The sequence below is a fragment of the Catharus ustulatus genome, chromosome 1 (genome assembly GCF_009819885.2).
Source record: "Catharus ustulatus isolate bCatUst1 chromosome 1, bCatUst1.pri.v2, whole genome shotgun sequence".
NCBI lineage: Eukaryota > Metazoa > Chordata > Aves > Passeriformes > Turdidae > Catharus > Catharus ustulatus.
Window position 1 is genome coordinate 97,149,526 of NC_046221.1, and position 21,470 is coordinate 97,170,995.

A 21,470-nucleotide genomic window follows, 5' to 3' on the forward strand; every position below is an offset into this window, starting at 1 on the left:
TACAAAATAGTAAGAACTTTTTAGTTCACTAGCGTGATAAAGGATTAATTGTCTTGAAGCCCCTAAGTATTCATTTTATGGTGCTACAGTAGGCTTTATCAGTATTTCAGAGGAAAACTCTATGTATGCTGCAAATGATGAAAATTTACAGTAATTTCACTATTATAAGCCGCACCATTATGACTAGAATTTTGGTCCGAACCCAAAGTGCGGCTTATAATCAGGTATGGCTTATATATGGACAAAGAACAAAAAGTTGCTGTTTTAGTTTGGAGGACAGGTGTCTGCTGAGAAAGGCAGGAACTTCTCTTTGAAATGGAGAATGTAAACCCCCTGCCTCCAAATTATTATAATTTTGAAATCAAGGGGCTTTCAGGCAAAGATATGGGAATTAGGAATAACAGTTCTTTTCTAGGGAAATTAAAATAGAAATACAGTACTACAAAGAAACAAACTCCAAACCCTGACAAAGTCAGAGTACAACCTGACACCCCGTCAGGCAGGGTGTTGGTAGCAGTCCCATTAAATGGTGGTTTCAGTCCCCTTGCAGTGACAGATGTGATTCAGTTGAAGCAGTGCTCCTGCAGAAGGTGCAGTTTCCCTCCGGAGGTCCAGTGGTGATGTGGAGAAATCCAGTTTTCCTCTGGAGTTCAGTGGAGAAAGGGGCTCCCTTAGTGTCCCAAAACCTCTGTTTTTATCTTGGTAAGAAATGTTGGGCTCTTCCCCCTGGCTGGAACAACTTCCAATGGGATGCAGTAATTTTTTCAGTCACACAGTGGGACTCAATGGGCCATTAGCAGAAAATGACTCGCTGGAGGAAGGATGGGTTGTGAAAAGATAAAGAACAATGCCCTGCCTGGTTTCAATGGATGGCCCATTAGCAGAATATCTCCCATGGAGATAAGGATCACCGCCCCCACCCTCAACAGATGGTGATAGAATAGATACCTTTTATCACACTCTGTATTGTAACGTGCGGCTTATAATCGTTAAATTACTGTACATTTATTAATGGGTATATCAAAGGACTAAGTGAGGCACAGACTGGAAGACACCTGCTTTCATTTCCTTTTGCTGTTTTGGGCTCTGAGGACAGGTTCATTGTGCCTTGTTGGAAGAAGTAAGATACTTACAAAGGACTGGAACTTGATCAGTTCCCTTGCACAGTTAAGCTTTAGATATGAATATGACAGATTTTGAATGAAGCAAAAACTGGTTTTTACGTAAGCTTACTTATCAAAGCCTTGAGTACTAGGGAGTGCATTCAGTGTTCTGAAGTAAAATGTTCAATTTTATTTATTTTAAATGGCTTGCATAAACATAGCTTATTGCCCCAAATTAGATACACATGCAGTTGGATGACGGAAACGTTTGCAAAATGTAGGTCTTTTTGCCTCTATAATCTGTTATAATCTGTTTTTAGATTTTTCAAGTGAGTATTTATAAGAGGTTCTTTACTGGACCACATTCAATCAATGCATTGAGCAAATTGTAGTCAGTAGATTCTGGTGCTAAGTGGCATTTCATTTACTGGGGGGGCCAAGAATTGTGTGTGCAGAAGAAGTAAGAGAAACAAGTTAAGTGTAATCACTGAAAGAAATTAGAGGTGCAGACTAGCAATAGAAGCTGATTTGTGATCTGCAAAAAAATGCAAAGTAATTCGTTCTCCAGGACTGACTAAACAGGATGCTTTTGGAAGCTTTGCAACTCACCTCTCAAATATTAAAAAGCCATACAAACATATATAGTCATATTTTTGCTCTGGATCACAACTTTGTTCTAAATTGAGGGAACATTCACAAACACAGCAATAGAGTGTACTTTGAAACACTGCAAGATTTAAGTGGGTAAGCCATATGAAAATGCATATTAAAACTCTGATGCCAAAAATACCTCCAAAGAATGTCAAACTCTCTTCAAAGAGAATTATTAATGCTGTCCATGCACTTTACCCCTTTGCTTTCATGCTGCTTTGCCCATCCTTCTCTTCTCTTGTCATGGGCTCTGAAATTACTTTTCTGATTCCTTTTTTAACCCCTTCCTCTGATCTTCTTCTAAACCCCAATTACCCTATCCTCATTTTTCCTCTCTTTTTTACTCAGAATACAAACATGAACCACAGCATGAAGCCTCTAACATCTTTCTGTGTATTGTCAGGTTTCCAAATGCTTAGCTATTTAGCAATAAAAATCATCACTGGAAAAGGTACAAAAAAGAAGACATTGAAGCAGGGGCTGGATTGCAGCACTTCCAATGCCTATGTGAGTGTTTTCACAGCTGGAGAGTTCTTCTAGCACTCGTATATATTGTCCTACATCTTCTCTGGCTGTGCTGTGCCACCGTCACAGCAGGGCAGCTGGCAAGCACTCTCCCCTCAGCCTGCTCCAGCACAGGTTGCACAATGCCTTATCTGGACACCACAGAAGTCTATATCCAACACTACCCACTAGTCTGTACATCTAGGTAAGATGTCAGTGTTAGACAGGCACCAAATCTGTCCCCTCAAGCAATTATGTCATAAATTAGTGCAATCTTGGTGTCTTTGGAAGTTTTCTGGTAAATACTGAAACCTGTTGCTTATCAAGCACAGGGGATGATGAAGACCTAGAAGCCTGCACTTTCTCATTTATTAAATTGACCAGACATGCAAGCAGTAATGTGGTTCAGAGCCAGGTGAGTGCCACTGATTCTCTGCTGTAAAGTGCATTCGTTTTAACTAATCTTCAGCAGTCCCCAGGGTCAACAGTGCTGAAACTCAATTTTACCCTACAGCCCTTTTATGAATCTAAATAGGCAACTGCTCAATGATGTAGACACACTAAGGAATGAAACATGACATTTTTCCCTTCCCTCTTGTCAGCTCTACTAATCTTACTTACTTATAACATGCCAATTACTATACTTCTCCAGTTAAATGTCCACTTTGTCCATTGCCATTTTGTTCAATACCAAGTGCCTCAGAAAACAAACATGAGGAAAACTCCATAGCAGAATAAGAGAGATCAGAGGAAAAATTGCTCATTTAAAAGTACAAATGTTGATAGCGTTATACTGCATCAAACTTGCTTTAACTATATGCATTCTTGTTATTCAATAAAAAACTTTCCAAACATTGTTAAAACTATTATAGATTTCTGCATTCAAGGGTATCTTGTAGAAGTTATTTGCAGAATTCAAACACTTGGTATGTATATTTTTCCTGTTAGAAATTAACTGCTATGTCTTATTATCTTTTTAAGGACCAAGATGTCTATAGTGCTTTTCAGCATACTCTTCATTTCTTTAAAAGAAAAAATCCTGACATGCATTCTCTCTTCATGAAGTAATTGTCACACACTTATCCATGTTTATGAAATTTCCATACCCTTCCATTTTTTCTACTCCATCCATTTTGAGACAGAACACTGGGCTTACTCGTAGTTGCCCAGCAAGTGAATACCATTTCTGGCTGTAATGGCATTAATACATTAATTCTGATCCAGTTTCCTGCAGAGCAACAAGGCAAAATCAGTTCTAGGGATTAAAACATGCCTTGTCTGTGTCGGTAGCATTTTATGCCTATTTACAGTTGGCTTTGTGGATATTCAATGTTTACCCTTCGTGAAAATGGAGACTGCACAGGTGTAAGACAGGAAGATGGAAGTTCCACTGACTTCATGGTAGGAAAAAAAAAAATTTGAAAGCTCATCTAACCTCATTCTTTGTACAGCATGAGCCAACAATGTTGCCCATGAACTTTTTAATCTAGTCCACACCATGTGAATGAATTCATTACACCATGTCCTTTTTGCAAAACACCCAGTCTTTAGCTATAAACTCCCAGGTAAAGACGATTCAATGGCAATACCTCTATCTTATATTCAGTTTTAACTTAGGCCACATCAAATTGCTGAACTTTTAACACTTCCAGAACTTCTGCCTGGTGCTTTCAGAAGCTTTGTAATTACCATTCTTCACATTTAACTTCATGCAGTTTTTGGTCTGGGACTCAGGCACATCAGTCATAAAAACCAGCAAATTTGAAACAAGGAATTGTGGGAGTGAAGACACTTCCCTCTAGCAAGGCTCAGCTACAGCAAGATACCCAAGGCCTTAAGCAGTTGGGTCTTGGTTAATTCCTGATGAATAATTTCCAACTCCTCTGAATATCTCCACCATCATTTAACCACATCCACAATAAGAAAAGTTTTTCTCTGATGTTTAAGTGAAAATGTTGGTTTTTCAGTTTTTCAGCCTATGTCTCCCTCTCTTTCACTGCAGATAATTGAGAAGAGTCTGGCTCCATCCTCTTTACTCTCTTCCATCATATATTGGACATACATAAATAATGTCATCCCCCCACAATGTCTTCCTTCACAAGGCTAAATAAACAGTCTCTACTTCTATCATAAGGGCTGCAACCTTCTTCAGCATCTTTGTGGCCCTTCTCTGGGCTTTCTTTACAATGCCTATTTCTCTCTTGTTCTGAGCAGCCAAAACCTGTGCACAGCACTCCAGGTGTGCTCTCACCCAGGCTGAGTAGAAAAGAAGGATCACCTCTGTTTGCCCAGGGTACCGTTGGTTCATGTTCCACCACAATTTCCAGTCCCTTTATCAGAAGAGTACTTTCCAGCCAAACAGACCTCATGCTCTTTGGGGAGCTACTTGGGGCTTACTTCTCCTCAAGGTCAGGACTTAGTATTTACCTTTGCCTAGCTCTAGGAGACCCAGACCCATTTCCTTTCAGACTGAGGAACAGCATTAGTGACTGGCTACCAAATCCTCTGAGCCTGTCAGTTCAGCCCCATTTGAATCCACTTCAGTGGTCCCTTGCCCTGTCACTTTATTAGTTTTAACAATGAAGATGGTCTGGGAGAAGTGTTAAATCTTTGCTTAAGTCAAGAAAAATAGCTCTCAACCCTCATCTACCAGCCCAGACATCTTACTGAAGACAACTATAAATCAGGTTGGTTCAGGATTTCTCTTTCATAAATCAACAATGACTGCTTCTAATCACGTTTTTGATCTTCATGTATTTGGAAATGGTTCCCCAGAGGATTTACTGCAGCATCCCCCACAGACTGAGGTGAAGGTGGCAAGGAGGCATTTCCCCAAATTCTTCTCTGACATCTCCTGAATGCAGCTGTGATGTTTCCTTTTTTCCAATCCTCAAAAACTGCTCAAAATCAAGATCATCCTCCAAAAGTAACTGAGAGTGGCCTCATGATGACATGGACCACTTCCCTTAATCCTCAGGCATGCAACTTGTCAGGCTGGCTGAACTTGATGTATTCAATTACAGTAATTTCACGATTACAAGCCGCACTGATTATAAACCTCATGTCTGGGTGTCGGCAACATTTCATTTTTTGTCCATAAATAAGCCGCACTGGATTATTAGCCACACTTTTGTTCGCAGCGAGGATCCCCATGCAACTTTCACAAAGTTGCCAATTAGTAGCAGAATCGTGGGATCGCGGGGTTTACTGGCTCGGCTCAGGCCATACGGGCTCAGCCCACTTGGGGCTGCCAACGGGGCCGAGTGAGCCAGCTCAGCCGGGCCGCTCCGCGGGGCCGCTCGGGGCCGGCTGCCACTGCCACTGGGCTCGCTTGCCCCTGCCTGCACTGCCGGCGTTGGGCGGGCTGACCGGCCCTGGCCTGGCCCTGGCCCAGTGCTACCAGTCTCGCTGCTGCTCTGTGTTCGCTCCCCCCGACCTGGGGCCCGGAGCTGCTGGCCCCACCCCTGCTGGGCGGGCTGGCCCTGGCCCGGCGCCGGTCCCGCCACCGCCGCGTTCTCTCTGCCCGACCCCCGCTGCGTTCGCTCTCCCCGGCCCAGCGCTGCCCGTCCAGCCCCCGCTGCGTTTGCTTCCCCAGGCCTAGGGCCTGGCGCTGCCAGCCCCGCCCCCGCTGGGCAGGCTGGCCCTGGCCCGGCTCTGCCGGTCCCGCCACTGCCACGTTCATTCCGCCCAGCTCCCGCCATGTTCACTCTCCCCGGCCCGGCGCTGCCCACCCAACCCCCGCCACATTTGCTCCCCCCAGCCTGGCACTGCCCCACTGGGGCCAGGTGGGCTCGGCTCGGGGCTGCTGCCAGCTCGCATTTCTGGTTGGCAAATTTCAGAATTTTTTATCACATATTAGCCGCTCCGGATTACAAGACGCACTCTGGGTTCAGACCAAAACTTTAGTCAAAATGGTGTGGCATTATAATTGTGAAATTACTGTACTTTAGAGGCCTGGAATTTTTGAAGGCAAATTTTACCAGTAAAGACTAAGGTAAAGAAGACACAGAGTACCTTAGCCTTCTCCATCCACTTTACTACATGAAAAAATGAAATGTATTATCCACAAACATCATCCCAATCTTCAGGCATGGTCTGTAAATACATGCCAGAGACCCCATTCCTCAGAGTCTGAGCAGTCACATCTCTCTTGATCAGAAGTTAGGGCCTTACTTTGTGCCACTGGAGGTGCAGATCAGTTCCATGGTCTTAAGAATAAGATGAATCAATTCCAAGATCCAGCTAGACCACAAAATCCGGCTGGGCTGTTCGTGAGAAATGACTTCCCATTCTCTCTTCAGACAGCTCAACACCTTTGGATTTATGATTCCAGGCCTATCCTCTCAGGGCAGGGAGCTCCTTCAGATTTGCCTGTATACAAATATATATGTATGCTGCTTGGCAAGTAGCATAAATTTTATATTCTCTAGAGTAATCTGAGAATCTCTCTCGCCACTGCCAAACAGCAGGAACTTTCTCTCCTCATGTTGAGGTGATATTTTCACATTGTCACTGAGTGTTAAATTTTACTTATATTTGCTTAAATTAAATATGTTTAAGGTTAACTTTTTTTTAAGTGGCTTATTTAATTTGTTTGAACAGATTTGGTTTATTTTGGGCTGCTAAAAACTAATTAAGTTTCTGTTATCTCCAGAGTGCAATCTCTCATGAGTTCTCTCTGTTAATACTCCTGCTTGGTGTCTCTCACTGCTTGAGTGTTACTTGTAACAGTAGGAAAGGACAAATTTCAGATGAAACTGTGCTTGGGAAGAGAAGGTTTTTATGGATTGTTTTTTACTTGAAGAAGGAATATATCCTTTGGAAGTATAAACATATCAATGAAGGAGAATACATTTTTACACTTTTAGAGTACTAAATACATTTTTAGAGTACTAATATATGTTAATATATTTAAAATCCAGATAAATATCTTTTGAATGTGTTTTTCCCTAATTTTTGGAATGTTTCTCTTCTCACAATCATTTGCATTCAACCTATTCCATAAAGTTATTCAGAAATCATTTCAAGCAGTGCACATGGCAAGCAGAACTCACTTTCCAGTTTTATACTTGAAAATCAAAAAGGAGCTCTTGGTTTGGCTTTCAGTGTTTTGAGATACAAAATAAATAGCTGCAAAAACAAAACAGGATTTCTTAAGGCATTTCAACCTTTCAGCTCATCACACTGCGAACAAATCCAGATGCAGCCACACAGAACAGACGGTTTCAGTTCACTCAAAATCAAAAGAAAGAAGATTCAAAAACATCAACATCAGTCACCAGCGTCAATCAGGCCAGCACATCTCGACTAGAAGGATTGCAGTCAGAGAACCACCGCTTGAGAATGAAAATCACAGAGGTACTGTTTACTATGTATTCTGTCTGGGCACTTCATTTTTGTTGTTTTGTGTTGCACTTCTGCAGTCTGCCTAAATGCTGGCTACCTTTTAGAGAACAAAGTTAACTTTCCCCATGGAAATAATAGGAAAGAGACAATTTGTATGGATTGCTAACTAGTACAGCAAATACATAGCAGGTGTGATAAAATGAAAATGTGCCTTAGCGAAATGGAATTAAACTTGCCCTATTTATTTATGACAGGCCAATTACCCTGCTGTTTCACATGGACGTGCTGAGCTTCACAGTTCCAGAAGTATAACCTTTACAAGCAAGTGTAACAAGATCTGAGCCCCACTTAAAGGCTTTGTTCCTGTTGCGGTTGAGTTCTGAGGCTGCTGTTGCTGTTATTTCTCAACCTCTTTGAGAGTTTGCTCAGAAACTTGCTAGACAGATTTTTACATCTTCCATGAAACACAATTACATATTTTCTTAAGGTAAAAAAATGCCTTTGTGAACATATGAGCTGACTCTTGGCACAAAGATGGTGATTTCTTCAGTACCTACTGAGGGAAAAGCTGAGTACATTAATTCCATCAGAGCTATAGCATGAACATTTATAGCCATGTCCATCCTTGCTCAGTAGACCTGAAACAGTGACAAACCAGTCTTGAAGACTGCCCAATTTTTGAGACAAGGTAACCACAACTGGTCATGTCATAAATAAATTAATCTATTCTTGCCCAGTCTGTATTCTTACACCTCAAAGAAAAACTATTTTGTTGCAACAGCTATTTTTTTGCCCAAATCCTAAATAATGACAATTGCCTAGGTATGAAATTTACTCAGGCTATCAAAGAATCCAAAAGTAAAAGTTACCTCTCCTTTTCCAGGTCCCTTTCATGTGAGAGCCTTGAAATTTTTAATGAAGGCCTAGCTACCTGCTGGCTATTTTTGTTCCTTCACTCTTCCATGTTTTTTTTTTTTTTTTTTTCTATTAAGCCTCCTAACACAAGATCTAAGCCTGTGCCTTGCAAGGCTCGTGATGGTGAGCACGGGTAAGGCTGAGCAGAGCAGCCCCATTAATGCTTGCAGGGCCCTGCCTATTTCTTTTGGACTTTGCTCTAAATAGATTAAATTCCCAGAACTAGTGGGTCCAAATCAGTCTCACTGTCAAGGAGCTTTGGAACATACCCTGCCATGGCTAGCAGCTACATCTCTGGTTCATCTAGTTTGAGTTGCTACATCCCAGTTCTATAAGGAATAATGTAAAGCTAAATTCAGCACTTTTAAAATTCAGTTAAACTGGTAGTGAGTGAGATATACTCTGGACACCACGTCCTGCACAACTGTTCCCAAAGAAGATTAGAAAGCTTGTTTCTTGTCATTTTCTACTGGGGCTGTAGGCAATTGAGTTCAAGCCAGCCTGCATGGAGAGCACACTGTGCTGTGCTCAGTGCTAAAACTGCATTCCTGGTAGAGTTGACTGCAGTCACTCACATGGCTGGACATGCCACAGTTCCCTCATATTCTCCTGTATGTTCAACCATTTGATGGATGAAGTGGTTATAGCTATGCATGCCACAATTTTACATGTGGATAATAAATAGTTGAGAGGTTTTCAGACTGGGCTTTCTTATGTCCATACTCCTTTCTCATTTGACAGTACACCTGAATTGCTTCCACTCTCAACTACTAAAGCTTATTCCTCTCCTACACCCTGTGTGCAATATCACAGTTCAACACAATTTGTAACTTGTAGCATTATTTTTAGAGGTAGTGTAGTAGTGCTATAAGAAAACTGTGTTTGTCACAGTGTAGTACTTGCATTACCACCTGTCTTCCTGTCTAATTATAGAAAGCTGTGCCTCAGTGCAGATACCTGAAGCAAGGACTCTTGAATTTTGATGGATTTGTGCTCTTTTTGTTTTGCAGCTGGACAAAGACTTGGAAGAGGTCACAATGCAACTTCAGGACACTCCTGAGAAAACAACATACATTAAGCAGAACCACTACCAGGACCTTAATGACATTCTTAGTATACGGAACTTCACAGACGGCAAAGGTGAGTGCCAGTAAAATCCATTAGTAGCTTAACGTGCCAAACCTTTGAATAGCAATCTCATTGAATTGGTTTCAGACACTCAGACCTCGGTAAAACAGTTTAAATATTTTGGATGAATTACTAAGAGCATGCAGATTCATATAATAAGCTACATGGTACCCACTGAGTAGCTATTTCTGTACCTATGCTTCTATTGTAATACACATGGTGAAGTGGGAAACTTTTAGAAGTGTACTTGTGTTCAGAGGTCAAATTTTTTGTGCTGCATGGAGAGGGGAAAGTCACAGAATTTTAAGCCCAGCCTAATTTGTGCTTGCCTGACTAGGATGCTGAAATCCCGCTTTTGGACGCTGCTATCAAGCACGTAAAAGAGAAGCATGTAAATATTTCAGTGTTGATTTGGATTCTAAATGCAGAAATGAAGCCGCTCATGTATGAAAATTCTTCCCTAGGAACTGATAAAAAAGGATTTAATGACAACTGTAATATTCCTAAGTTGTTTCTCCTGTGTCTCTTGCACTGCTCCCTGAAGAAATACATGCAAGAGAATTGCTTCCATTAGAGCCATTTTGCTTTTTGGGAAGCAATAAAATCTGGTGCACAGTGCAATAAAAGTGGAAGCCAGGATACCCACTTTCCATATCTGATCCTAGAATGGATCTACTTTGTGGCTTCTGGCAAATAGCTTTCTACAACTATTACTATAGTGTATGAAAATCTGGTTGCTCTGTGTTCCGAATTTGTATATTTGCATGTTTGTTACACTGCAAGGCTCAGACTTCCTATTGATGTGGCACCATAGTCATGATTAAATGGGACAGAAGTTAGTCCTATTAATAAATTTGAAGAATAATTTTAGAACAACAGCAACAGTTCACATACATTTTTGAAGTATATTGAAATTTCAGTTGGATAAGGTTAACTTTCTTGCACCTTTTGTTTTAGTCTGGGTATACACTGGGTTGTGTAACTTGTGGCAAAAAGAAGATCAGGGAGAGTTCCCAGTGTCCTTTTTAAAAGTGAAAAAAAAAACACAGAAGAGGGGAAAGGAGGAAAAGGAAAATGTAAATAGCTGCTGGAGGCGTGTGATTATTGGGCTGAGATCAGGAGCAAGAACTAACATCAGTGAGTGGGATGAGGCAGTTTGAAAGGAACACATAGAATGTTCCTCTCATGTCAGATGCTCTGGGAAAAATGATAAATCATGAATAATATTTCAAGCAGAAAAGATATATTGCATTGTGCCAAATGCCCATCTGAGTTTGGGTATGAGAAACAAAAAATGATTCTCAAGAAATACACTGGGTATAAATTTAGGATGGATGCTTCCCACAGCAAGATGCACTCCATTAGCAGTAGGAGGCTGGCAAAGAAATCAAGGATAAAATATAACCCTTCTGCACTTACTTGTGGCTATGTCTACAAAAGACATTGATGCCTAACTGCTGCTTTAAGCAACAGCATCCAAAATTGTCTTTATTCCTAATTTTCCCTCAGCACAGCTTTTACATTTCTGATGTGAGGTGAATATTTAAAATCATCTGTAAGCATGGAGCCTTAATGTCCAGAGTAGCTTGGAACTATGTATTATTGGGATTTATAAGGTAGATATTCTGCATACTGAAGTTGCTGAACACAGAATTTTCTCAGTGGACCTACCACATAAGGCTCCACATGAAAGGTGGGACAGGTGGAGAAAGATGCTTTCCCTTGTCCAAATTTATATGGGAAGGTTAGAGCATCCGTTCACCTGGAAATGAGGAAGACCTGGATCCCAATTTACAGAAGGTGTTTGAAGCTTGGTCCCACACCTGGTGGCAAATACTCCACACATGCATATTATAGTGTTTCCTGATTCTGACACAAGTGACATTAAATATTCATACTTCCAGGCTCTGAGCCACTGTGATCAGCAACCCTTGCTAGCCTTTTCCTGTCCCTCCAATTCCATTTCTTCTTCCTCTTATCTTTCCACATTTCCCTGTCCCTTATCTACATCTGACTGTCCTGTCTGTTTCTCTCACTGCCTCTCACTGCACCCGTTCCCAATAGTCAGCCCATGTGCTTAATATAAATTTGCCATTCCAATCAAAATAACAAGGCTTTGGAGAATTCATGCTGCTGAGTCACTGCTGCTTCTGTGCAGATTCGAACAGACATCACTTAAATGGTACTTAAAAAAATTCTTGCCCTTACGGCTACAGGAAAGCTAACTCTGAATGACATGACTATGCTTTCTGTAGCTGTGCATTTCATGAGCTTTCAGTAAAGGAAAGTACAGAAACTTGAAATTATGCATCCCTGGTGGTACTCAAGTGAAGCTTCAGAATTGTAAATAATCTATTAGCGTGACCTAGAAGTGACCATCTCTCTCATCCCCACTGTGCAACTGGGGAAGCCAGTCCAATATTGGTTTAAAGGTGATGATGAGGTTTGTGCCTTCCTTGATCTTGTGAAAATGTGAGCTGGGAGAGCGGGAATAGGACAGTGAAGAGAGAGGCTCAAAATAGCAGCTGACTTGGAGCTAAAAATCACGCAGATAATTTGCCATATTCACTTTGTTGTTCACTTCTATGTGAATTGTTCTTATAAAACACCTTGCTGTCCTGGAGGAGCTCACACGGAGAATGCCATGTAGTGTAATGTAACCCCATTGCTATTGCTTACACAAATTCAGGGCACTGCTCTTCACAGAACAGATCAAAACAGGGGATTTAGGCAACTCATCTCGAACAAGCCCTGATCAAACTTTAATGTCATAGTACACTTCAGTAGGCTTCTGATCTGTAAAAATTGCCCAGAGTTAGAAATCCTAATTCCTACAGCCAAGTGCCAAAGGAGGTTATTTGATTCATCTCTTCCTTCCCCACCACCCTCGTTTTCATAAAAGAGACTGATTTAAGATACAAAATGAAATTACTTTAGCCAAAATAGGTAGATACAGCTGTGAACTCCTATATCTGCCTGACCTCAGGCAGCGTTTCATAACTTTGGGATTCCTGGTTAGCTATTAACAGCAACAACTCCTGGTATATCCCAGGGGCTCTTTGCTGGCACAGGGACTCCTTTACAGCACATTTCAGTACATCTCATTTAAAGAGAGATATTATCTGAGACACTCAACTCTTGTTCACATACGCATAATGTCCCTGAGACATCTACAGCAAATGGCTATGTAAGAAAAGCAATTAGGAAAATGTGATTTGTGGTTTATGGCTTGATTGCTTTCTTTTAATGCAGGTTTTTTAGCTACACTGCTGCATAGCTTTGTGTGGTCAAGCAGTTTCCAGCATGCTCCATGGGCTATGGCTCTGATACTTCAAATGGCTTCCCCAGATGAATTTTAAAGGGCATCCCCTTAACTTCATTTCCTGCATTCCCCAGATGACTTTGAGTCACTCTGCCTGCTGGTGACCTCAGCTCTGTGCACAGGGCAACATTAACTTCTCCCCTGGCATTTGTGGGACCTGGTGGCCTTGCTGGAGTGGCAGAGCCACATTACAGCCTGGATTTGAGGCAGGGATGGGCTGTGGGGGAGGTTAGTGCTTGGCTCAGCGCTGTGAGTGACAGAGCCATTCAGCAAGAGGAGTCAGGCTTGAAGGCATGGCTGTGTTTGCCAGGCTGACATTTGGAAAAAAGGAGGACAAGTACCTCAACTGTGATGCTGTGTAAAGGAAGGGGAGGAGCCAGGGGGAGCTAGATAATTTTGCTACACTTGAAATTCACACTGTCTTACTCTACTTGACTTCTTTTTGATGTTTTAATACGTGAAATTATTTCCATGTGACATAATTCACAAAATCATGGATTGAAAGAGTTTAGTTTTTAAGGCAAAGTTCAGAAGAAATCCCGCAGAAAATCTCCCTCTATTTCTACCTTGGCCAGTACATTTCAGAGAAGCATATTAGGGAAATAAAGGAATGACAGCCATTCTATGGGATGTAGAGAAGAAGCAAGAGACAGCCTTGCCACAGTTCCCTTTTATGAAGAAACCCTTTTTGCAGGTTCTCTCTCTGCAGGAGCCCTTCCTTGCTCAGAAAATCTTGTTTGTTTTAAGACAGAAAACAGTCTTTACTCATTGCTGTGAATGGGCTGGGAGCATTCATTTACATGTCAGATATGCCTACATACTGTCACTTGTCACCTCACTCCAATGTTTCCTGGTGTTAGTTTTTCCCCATGTAAAAGCAGCTCAAAGAAAAACAGATTTCAAAGGCATGTTGCTCAAAAATGCAAAGCAAAACAGAGCTCATCTGTGATAGATGGGGGAAATATTATTCCTGTGAAGTTCATGCGATTCAAGCATTAAGTTTGAGATTGAAAAATAAATTCAAAGGTAAGGGCTTTCAGAAATAACTCCTTTTAAAGGATGCTAGTTTGAAGCAAGGATATAGTTCCTTTCTTCATAGAGATATATAGAGATATTCTGGTCTCTGTGAAATGGATTCAGTCCTGAAATTGGAGCTTGTTTCTATATCAACAGGGAGACCAACCTGTCTGAGGATCAGTACTTGCCCTTTCTTCCACAGAAATGAGTCTGTGGTAAAGGGAATTTCTTCTGATTTAAAGTAGTATAAATCAGAGCAAAGTCTTTCTAGTTTGCTTTTTTTTAAATCTTTCTTTCAAAACACAACTATGAGAGGGTATGATTTAGATTGCCTGTGCAGTGTGCTTACTTCAGGAGAACTTTTTTCTGATTACCCAGCCAATGATGTGATAATTTTAATTTTTCCTTTCAGTTTACGTTCCTAACACCCTAGTCACATGAAAAACAGAGACTGGCTAGTCATGTTTCACAGTCCAAACAATAGAACTGGGGAAAATTACAGCAGGTTTTCAAAATTTGCCTCTAGTTTTAAAGTTTCCTGAGCTCTTTAGTAAATCAGTAAAGCTATCTCTGCCAGATCTTATAAGCCCTTATTAAACCACACTTACTTCTTTGTGGAGCATAATATATGCTTTCCAGAAAAGAGAAAAAACAGTAGAAATGAAAGATATTGGATGAAGAGTAGTTCTGTCATCCAGTTCTAAGCCGTCAGAGGAGCATTGCCACTAAAGCGTAATGATGAAGATGTTCAATAAAGCTGCAGTGTACAAACAGCAACAAAACAAGCCTGTAGTTTAAAAAAATATGTTTTCTAACTCTTGGAAGAAACTGAAGCATCATCAGTCACCTGGTGCTTTCTGCCTGCAGCTGAATGAGGGTTGTTAATATGCATGGCGCATTCAAACCTGCCCAGGTAATTCTGGCAGCACGAGGTTGCAGAGTGATTACAGGTCACTCCTGGCAGAGGGAGAGGAGAGCAGCTGGGAGCAGTGACCTCCTGGCTGAGCCCCTCGGCAGCCTGCATCAGGTGTGCTCTTGCAGCTCAGAGCTTTGTAAATGGAAGCTGTTTCTTTGCTACAGGTAGGCAGAGGTCCCGAGCTAAAGCCTTCTGGCTCTCACCAACCACTGGCAGCGAGCTTTGTTTATAATGAGCCATGGCTGAGTGCTCTGTGATTCCCTTAAGATGTATTTGTCTTTTCTCCCGACAGCTTTCTGAATGGAAAGTGTTCAGGCATCACTTATCCAGACTTATGAGTTCCGGTTTGAGGTCTACAAAGGTGAAAATTATTTAGAAGGTGCTTCTGGCTAATGTAATTTCAATTTAAAAGGTAGTTACATCATGCCAGTGCAACTTACTGGGTAGAATCTCCAGTGGCAGACAGTACCCTGAGAATGAAGGGCATTTTCCAACCTTCATTCTTAATGGACAGAGAAAGAGAAGATAGGAAAGTATCAAAAACACTGCTATACTTTCCAGGGGAAACTGGGTAATCAAATGTTTACCACTACTTTCAGTTGTTCACATATATCAAACTAGTTTTCTAAACCCTTAAGTTTTTTAAGTGCATATGGCAATAGCGTTTTTTTCTTGAAGCTCCAGCTCCCAGAAGCATATGACTAAGTGAGAATCTTGATCTTCATTATTTAAATGAAAGGTAAATGAAAAAGAAAGATATTTTAGTTTCCATAGCTGCAAAATAAATACCTAACTCCTCTTTGAAAATGTTTAAAAAATAAGAATTACCTTTTATATATATATATATTTGAAAGAAGATAATGAAAAAGGGGGGAAATTACAATTTTTTGTGCATTTTGTCTGTATTTTATAGATATACAGTAAAACTTGCATTTGGTAGCCTTGTATGCAGAAATTTATTCAGTGTATTAAGGGCAAGTCATCTGCAAGAGTGGTAGCAAAGAGTCTATTAAGAATAACACACCGTGATATATGGACTGTTGGTGTTGAGAGGTGAGTAGGAAGAGAATATATGATTTCTGCTCTACTCCAAACTAAATCCCCCACCTTTTTGACAGGGACCACCTCCTTCTCTCTCTCTCTCTCACAACACATCTGAAAGTAAATGAAACTCCTATAGTGTGTGCAACACAGATTGTTCTATTAAATAACATACTCCCAAACAGCAACAGCTGTATTTTCTAATCATTTGATGAAGAATTATATCTTTAGTGGCTCTGTAAAATGTTAAATTGCTTATCTTGGCCAAAGGATTTGGAACCCTAAAATAATGAATTCTAAGCACTTTTCCATCCCTAATTACAAGGGTTACTCAAATTTTTACTTTGGTCTATATCAAAAAGTCAGCAGTTTCCATTGTCAGCTTAGATCAGCTCAGGACTAAATGCTGGTTTTAATCACGGAAGTAAGAAGTGTTCTTTTCTACATGTCTGTTTATAGACATCACAAGACTTCTATGCAAATGTCAAACTTGATATACAAAGAAATGCAAGGCACAGGAAATAAAGTCTGAACTCCTGTGACAGCAAATGCCACACCAGCAAACTTCAGGCTGCCCTGAGATGATAGACCTCACTGCTTATCTTAGCTACTGTCAGATTTGACTCTTTGCTGTACTCCCTTCACATCTAAACCATCAGTGAATCCTTCCATCTCTTAATTTTAAACTCTCTTCTTGCTACAAGTGAATTCCTTAGTTCTCTTCTGCTGACATTTTCTTGCCCCAACCGAAGTAGCTTCATGTGTTCACCTCCTTTCTCACCCAGATCCTTCTCTTCAATGCAACATAAGTGAAAAATCTTGTCTCCTCTTCCTAGCTGTAGTGATCCTCATGTCTGCACATTGTTGCCTCCTCACCTACACACTTGGTTGTTTCTTGCTTGTTAGGCTTTTCACAGCATGAAGTGAATGCTATCAAATAATGCCAGGGATGACCTTGCTGGGAGTGCAATTATAGATGTTGGAGTTTGCCCTCAAAACATTTATGCTTCCAGCTTCTCTCCTCAGTTTGTGTTTCTGCTGCTTGATTTGTCCCCCAGTGCCTGTTGATAACATACATTCCTAGCATGCTGGGAGCTGAGCATTATTTGGGGCTTCTGAACATGATTACAAGAGAAAAGCTTAACCCTTCAAAATGTTCCAGCTTTCATGCCGTTTTCCTTCTTTCTTTATTCTTTTCCCGCTTCTCCCCCCTGTACCAAATTTTATGTTCAAATCCTCCAGTACCCTCTTCAAGAATTTACCTCAGACTCCTCTTCCATGCTGCCTCAATGCCTGCGGCAAACACTGCTCCTCTGTTTGTGTGGCAAACAACTGCTGGTGATGGATTTGGAGCTCTCTGTAATTATTTATGAAAACTGTGAACTGCCCTCATTATTCAGATGCTTTCCGTGTGATTTTATTTGGCTTACCACAGAAACAGACTTTGAAAAAGCAGGCAGGAATGGAAAGAATCTTCTTAAAATGGCTGTGTTTGTCCGTGTTTCTCAGGGACAATGACTCCATGGGCTTCGGCACAGCTAGCCAGGGACTCCCGGGATACCCAGGAGAACCAAGAACCATGATCTGTTTTGTTATCAGTATGCAGAAAAGAAAAAAGTGTAGAGACATCATTAGCTGTCCTTGCTGCAGACAGCCTATGGACCAGTGCAACTGATATGAATCATGTTTCCATGCTAAAAATGATGGCAGTAGCAGATAGTCAAATGACAGCACTTAATTGCCTGTATGATCCTGAGAGTATCAAGGGTTTATACATCAATGAGATTGTAGTTTTTCTAGGAAGAGTCTTAAGAAGGAGAGTTTATGAAAAGGTTATGATATCTAAGTGTAAGAACAGTATAGTTACATTATTTTTTCACATAGCCTGAGACTAGATGAGAGAGTATGATGTCACTTTTGTCACTTTTCTATTTCTTCATGATGGTTCCTATGGAGGAACGCATCATCCAAACTCTCACAGCAAAACTTGAGACTATATTGGAATATAGCTAGCATGAATTAACTTCATGGCAGTATGGATATCTAAAAAAAGTTAAAATGAAACAATTTTTTCCTGATCACTTGGTCACAGTAAAGTAAAATTTAATGTGTTGTCCATCCAGATGGTGAGAAAGCCATTTTGAAAAATCATCTTGATCAAAATCCACCAGCACAATGGGGCTCATCAGACCCTTCCAGAACAAGCAAAGAACCCATAGAAGACATCAACTCTCCAGAACAGTAAGTATACATCATTACCCTGCTGACAAAATTTTAATTTAAATTATTACATTTCATCAAAGCCCGTATTTCCCTTCCATGCAATTTTTATGGAAAGACCTTCATTATAACCCCCTTTCAGCCAGCCCAGGTTACAGAGAGAGCCTGAAACATCAGCAACAGGGAATGTGAATGACACCTGAAGCACCAGTAGGCAGCAACATTGTACTGTGATACCCCCCTGTCACCAGCTCACCACCCCAATGGAACTTATAGGATATCAGGGGCTTCAGACCCTAAGGTGCTCCAAAGGCAAATCAACATGCTTCTTTTCTCTTGCTGGAAACCTCCACAGCATGATGTCCAAAGTTTCTGCAGAGAGTTACGGGATGAGCTGCGCCCAACCACCAGTGTGTGGAGGAGAGAAGAGGATGCACATATGTGCACAAATGTTTTATGACTCTTGTCAAAAGTCCAAGTCCTTCCACACACCAACCAGAGGGGATCATAGTGTACATAGACATTTTGTTCGTTTACATTCTTAAGCTAGATGAGAAATAAAAAATGCCCTGAGAGCTTTTCAACGTTGCCATAGCAGCTGGACCTGAGTTTTGGCATAGGAAAGCCTGCACTAAGTAGTTTCCCTTAGAAACAATGCTGCAACTACAAGGAGAGGATGGCACAAAACACTGGCTAGATTTACAGGGGGGAAAGAGTCTTCTGGTGTCAGCTTTTCTCTCTAGGAACCTATACAATAAACTCATGTCCTACACTCCACTAGCTGAGCAGGACCTGCCAGAGCTCAGGGAAGCGCCGTTCTTGTTTGTGCATTTCCCCACGGCAGCCTGGTTACACGAGCATCGCTTCATCGGTGTCTGAGCTAATAGCTGTCAGACTCCTGGGCAATTTAAAAGCTTATTTAAAAACTGAATAAGTTAAACAGATTACTAGAATGAGTCACGTTACATCAGCAACAGCAACCCTGATTGCAGATAGTAGCTGCTGCCTTGTCCTACCTGGAGCAGGAAAACACGTGGATTTCTAAATCTGTCTTGCACTCAAAGAAAAACCCAACCCAAACCTGCAAAGAAGCTAATTCACACACACATATGCACCAAAAAAAATCCCACAGTAGGTGAAGTATCTTGTAATTTCACATAAGCAGGACTCTTGCTGAGAGAGCTCTCATGACTTCATGGGGTCAGCAGTGTGCTTTAATGCATAGCTTTTAAAGGCCTGTGTTTTTTTCAGCACCATTTGTCAGAAATAATGTAGTATGAATGCAACCTCCTCCACATGTGGCCCACTTACACTAAGAGCGATGCTAAGAAAAACACAGACATTCAGATAATCCAATTGTTTCAATACAGATTTAAGACAGACAAAGAAAAAGAAACATATTTGGTGGTGACAGAACTTCCTCTAGGCTAGTGATAACGGATGAGAAGACTGAGATTTCCTAAATGTTCTGGGGAGTAGATCAGTACAAATCTGGACAGTATCTGACATTTATGGAAAGCAATTAATAAAGTCCTGCTAAATCTAAACAGTGTCATTATCACAGCTGTGACTGTGCCAGTCCAAGGGCCAGTCTCTTTCTTGAGAATGAACTGGCAGTTTGGGTACCAGAACCACACTGCCCAGACACAGTGGATCTGCCAGGGAGGAGAAGTAGAACTGTCTTCAGGACTTCCCTCTTTTTGACAAGAGATTGCTTTTCTCCAAAGTTTGTACTCTTTAAGATATCCTTCTGCACCTCTGGGCTTGTTTTTCAACTTGCCTGGCAGAACTTCTGTCCTTTGGTGGTTTTTAAATGTATAATTTTTGCAAAAAAAAAAAAAAAAAAAAAAGAGTTAAAGGTACAGTAAATTCACGAATACAAGCCGCACTGAGTATAAGCCGCATCTCTGGGTGTTGGCAAATATTTCGGTTTTTGTCCATAAATAAGCCGCACCCGAATATAAGCTGCTCTGTCGTTCGCAGCGAGGACCCGCGTGCAATTAGTAACAGAACCGCGGGAGGGCGGGGTTTACTGGCTGAGCTAAGGCTGTGCAGGCTCGGCCCGCTAGGGGCCACTGACGGGGCCAGGTGGCCCAGCCCGGTGCTGCCGCTCGGGGCCGGCCGCCGCTGCCACTGGGCTCGGGGCCGGCCGCCGCTGCCACTGGGCTCGGTCACCCCGGGTCGGCGCTGCCCCGCGGCAGCGGGCGGGGACGGAGCTTTCCCGCGCCTGTGGCGCCGGGCGCGGACAAAGCACCCCGCCTCCTCCCCGGGCCGCGGCAATGGTGGCGCACACTTCCCCCCCCCCCTCCCCGGGCCGCGGCAATGGCTGCGCGGGGCTCCCGTCGGCTCCCGGAGCCACAGCAATGATGGCGCCCCCCCCGCCCCGTCCTCCTCGGGCCACAGCAATGGCGGCGCAGGGCCCCCGTCGGCTCCCCAGGCCGCGGCAATGGCAGCGCCCCCCTTCCCCCCCTGTCCTCCCCTGGGCTGCGGCAGAGGAGGGAAGAAGAGAGCTCTCCTGCCTCTCTCCCCGCCCCCCGTGCTGCCTGCAGGGAGCCAGGGCAACACAGTAACACTGTAACAATCGCCCAATGCCGGCTTTTACTGGCAGGTGCTTGGCTCAGCGCCCTGGCTGGCACGTCTGGGGTTGTAAATGTCAGAAAATTATTCACATATTAGCCGCCCCCGACTATTAGCCGCACTTCCGGGTTTCCACCAAAATTTTTGTCAAATTGCTGCAGCTTGTATTTGTGAAATTACTGTAAGTTGTCTTTAAGTTTTTAAAGGCAAGTTTCTGTCTTTCTAATTTCATTTCATACATAGGGTATCTGATAGTCTGAGAAACTTATTTCTTATTCAAGAACACAAATCTCAAGGACATTAGTCTGAAAAAGATTTCCTCTTGGTCATAAACCTGTGAAAAGAGGATGTCAAGACAATCATTTTCCTGCAGAAATTTTAACTCTTTAATGGTTGTGGAAAAAAATCATCCCAGCTTCCTGTGCTTGTCAGCATTCATGAGAACTGGCATCTTCTAGAATGAAAGCTCTTATAGAGCCCAGAAAAGAGATGATTTGGATTTTTTCATTCTTTCTTACCATTAGAGCTACATTTGACTCATTGTAAGATCCCTTGTTCTACAATTGTGCACAAAATAAAGACACGACAGTATACACACCCCTCAGGCAGTAGTGCAGGAAGTTGTTTCACATTTATTGATGAGGTGATGTTTATATTGTCTCAATCAGAATGTGGAAAACTATTTTTTTGTGCTTTGCTCAGATTTAGAACCCAGCATCTAAGGAAAATG

At 41.9% G+C, this 21,470-nt stretch overlaps 1 protein-coding gene across 1 annotated transcript in view; it reads left to right on the forward strand.

The window, feature by feature from the left end:
* The window catches only part of GABBR2 (gamma-aminobutyric acid type B receptor subunit 2), a 476,329-nt gene that overhangs the window by 447,203 nt on the left and 7,656 nt on the right, over window positions 1-21,470 (forward strand). Inside the window, exons 16-18 of the mRNA XM_033069711.2 lie at window positions 7,434-7,616; window positions 9,530-9,659; window positions 18,067-18,184. Of these exons, the coding sequence (XP_032925602.1) occupies window positions 7,434-7,616; window positions 9,530-9,659; window positions 18,067-18,184 (431 nt within the window). The remainder of the gene's footprint in view (window positions 1-7,433; window positions 7,617-9,529; window positions 9,660-18,066; window positions 18,185-21,470) is intronic.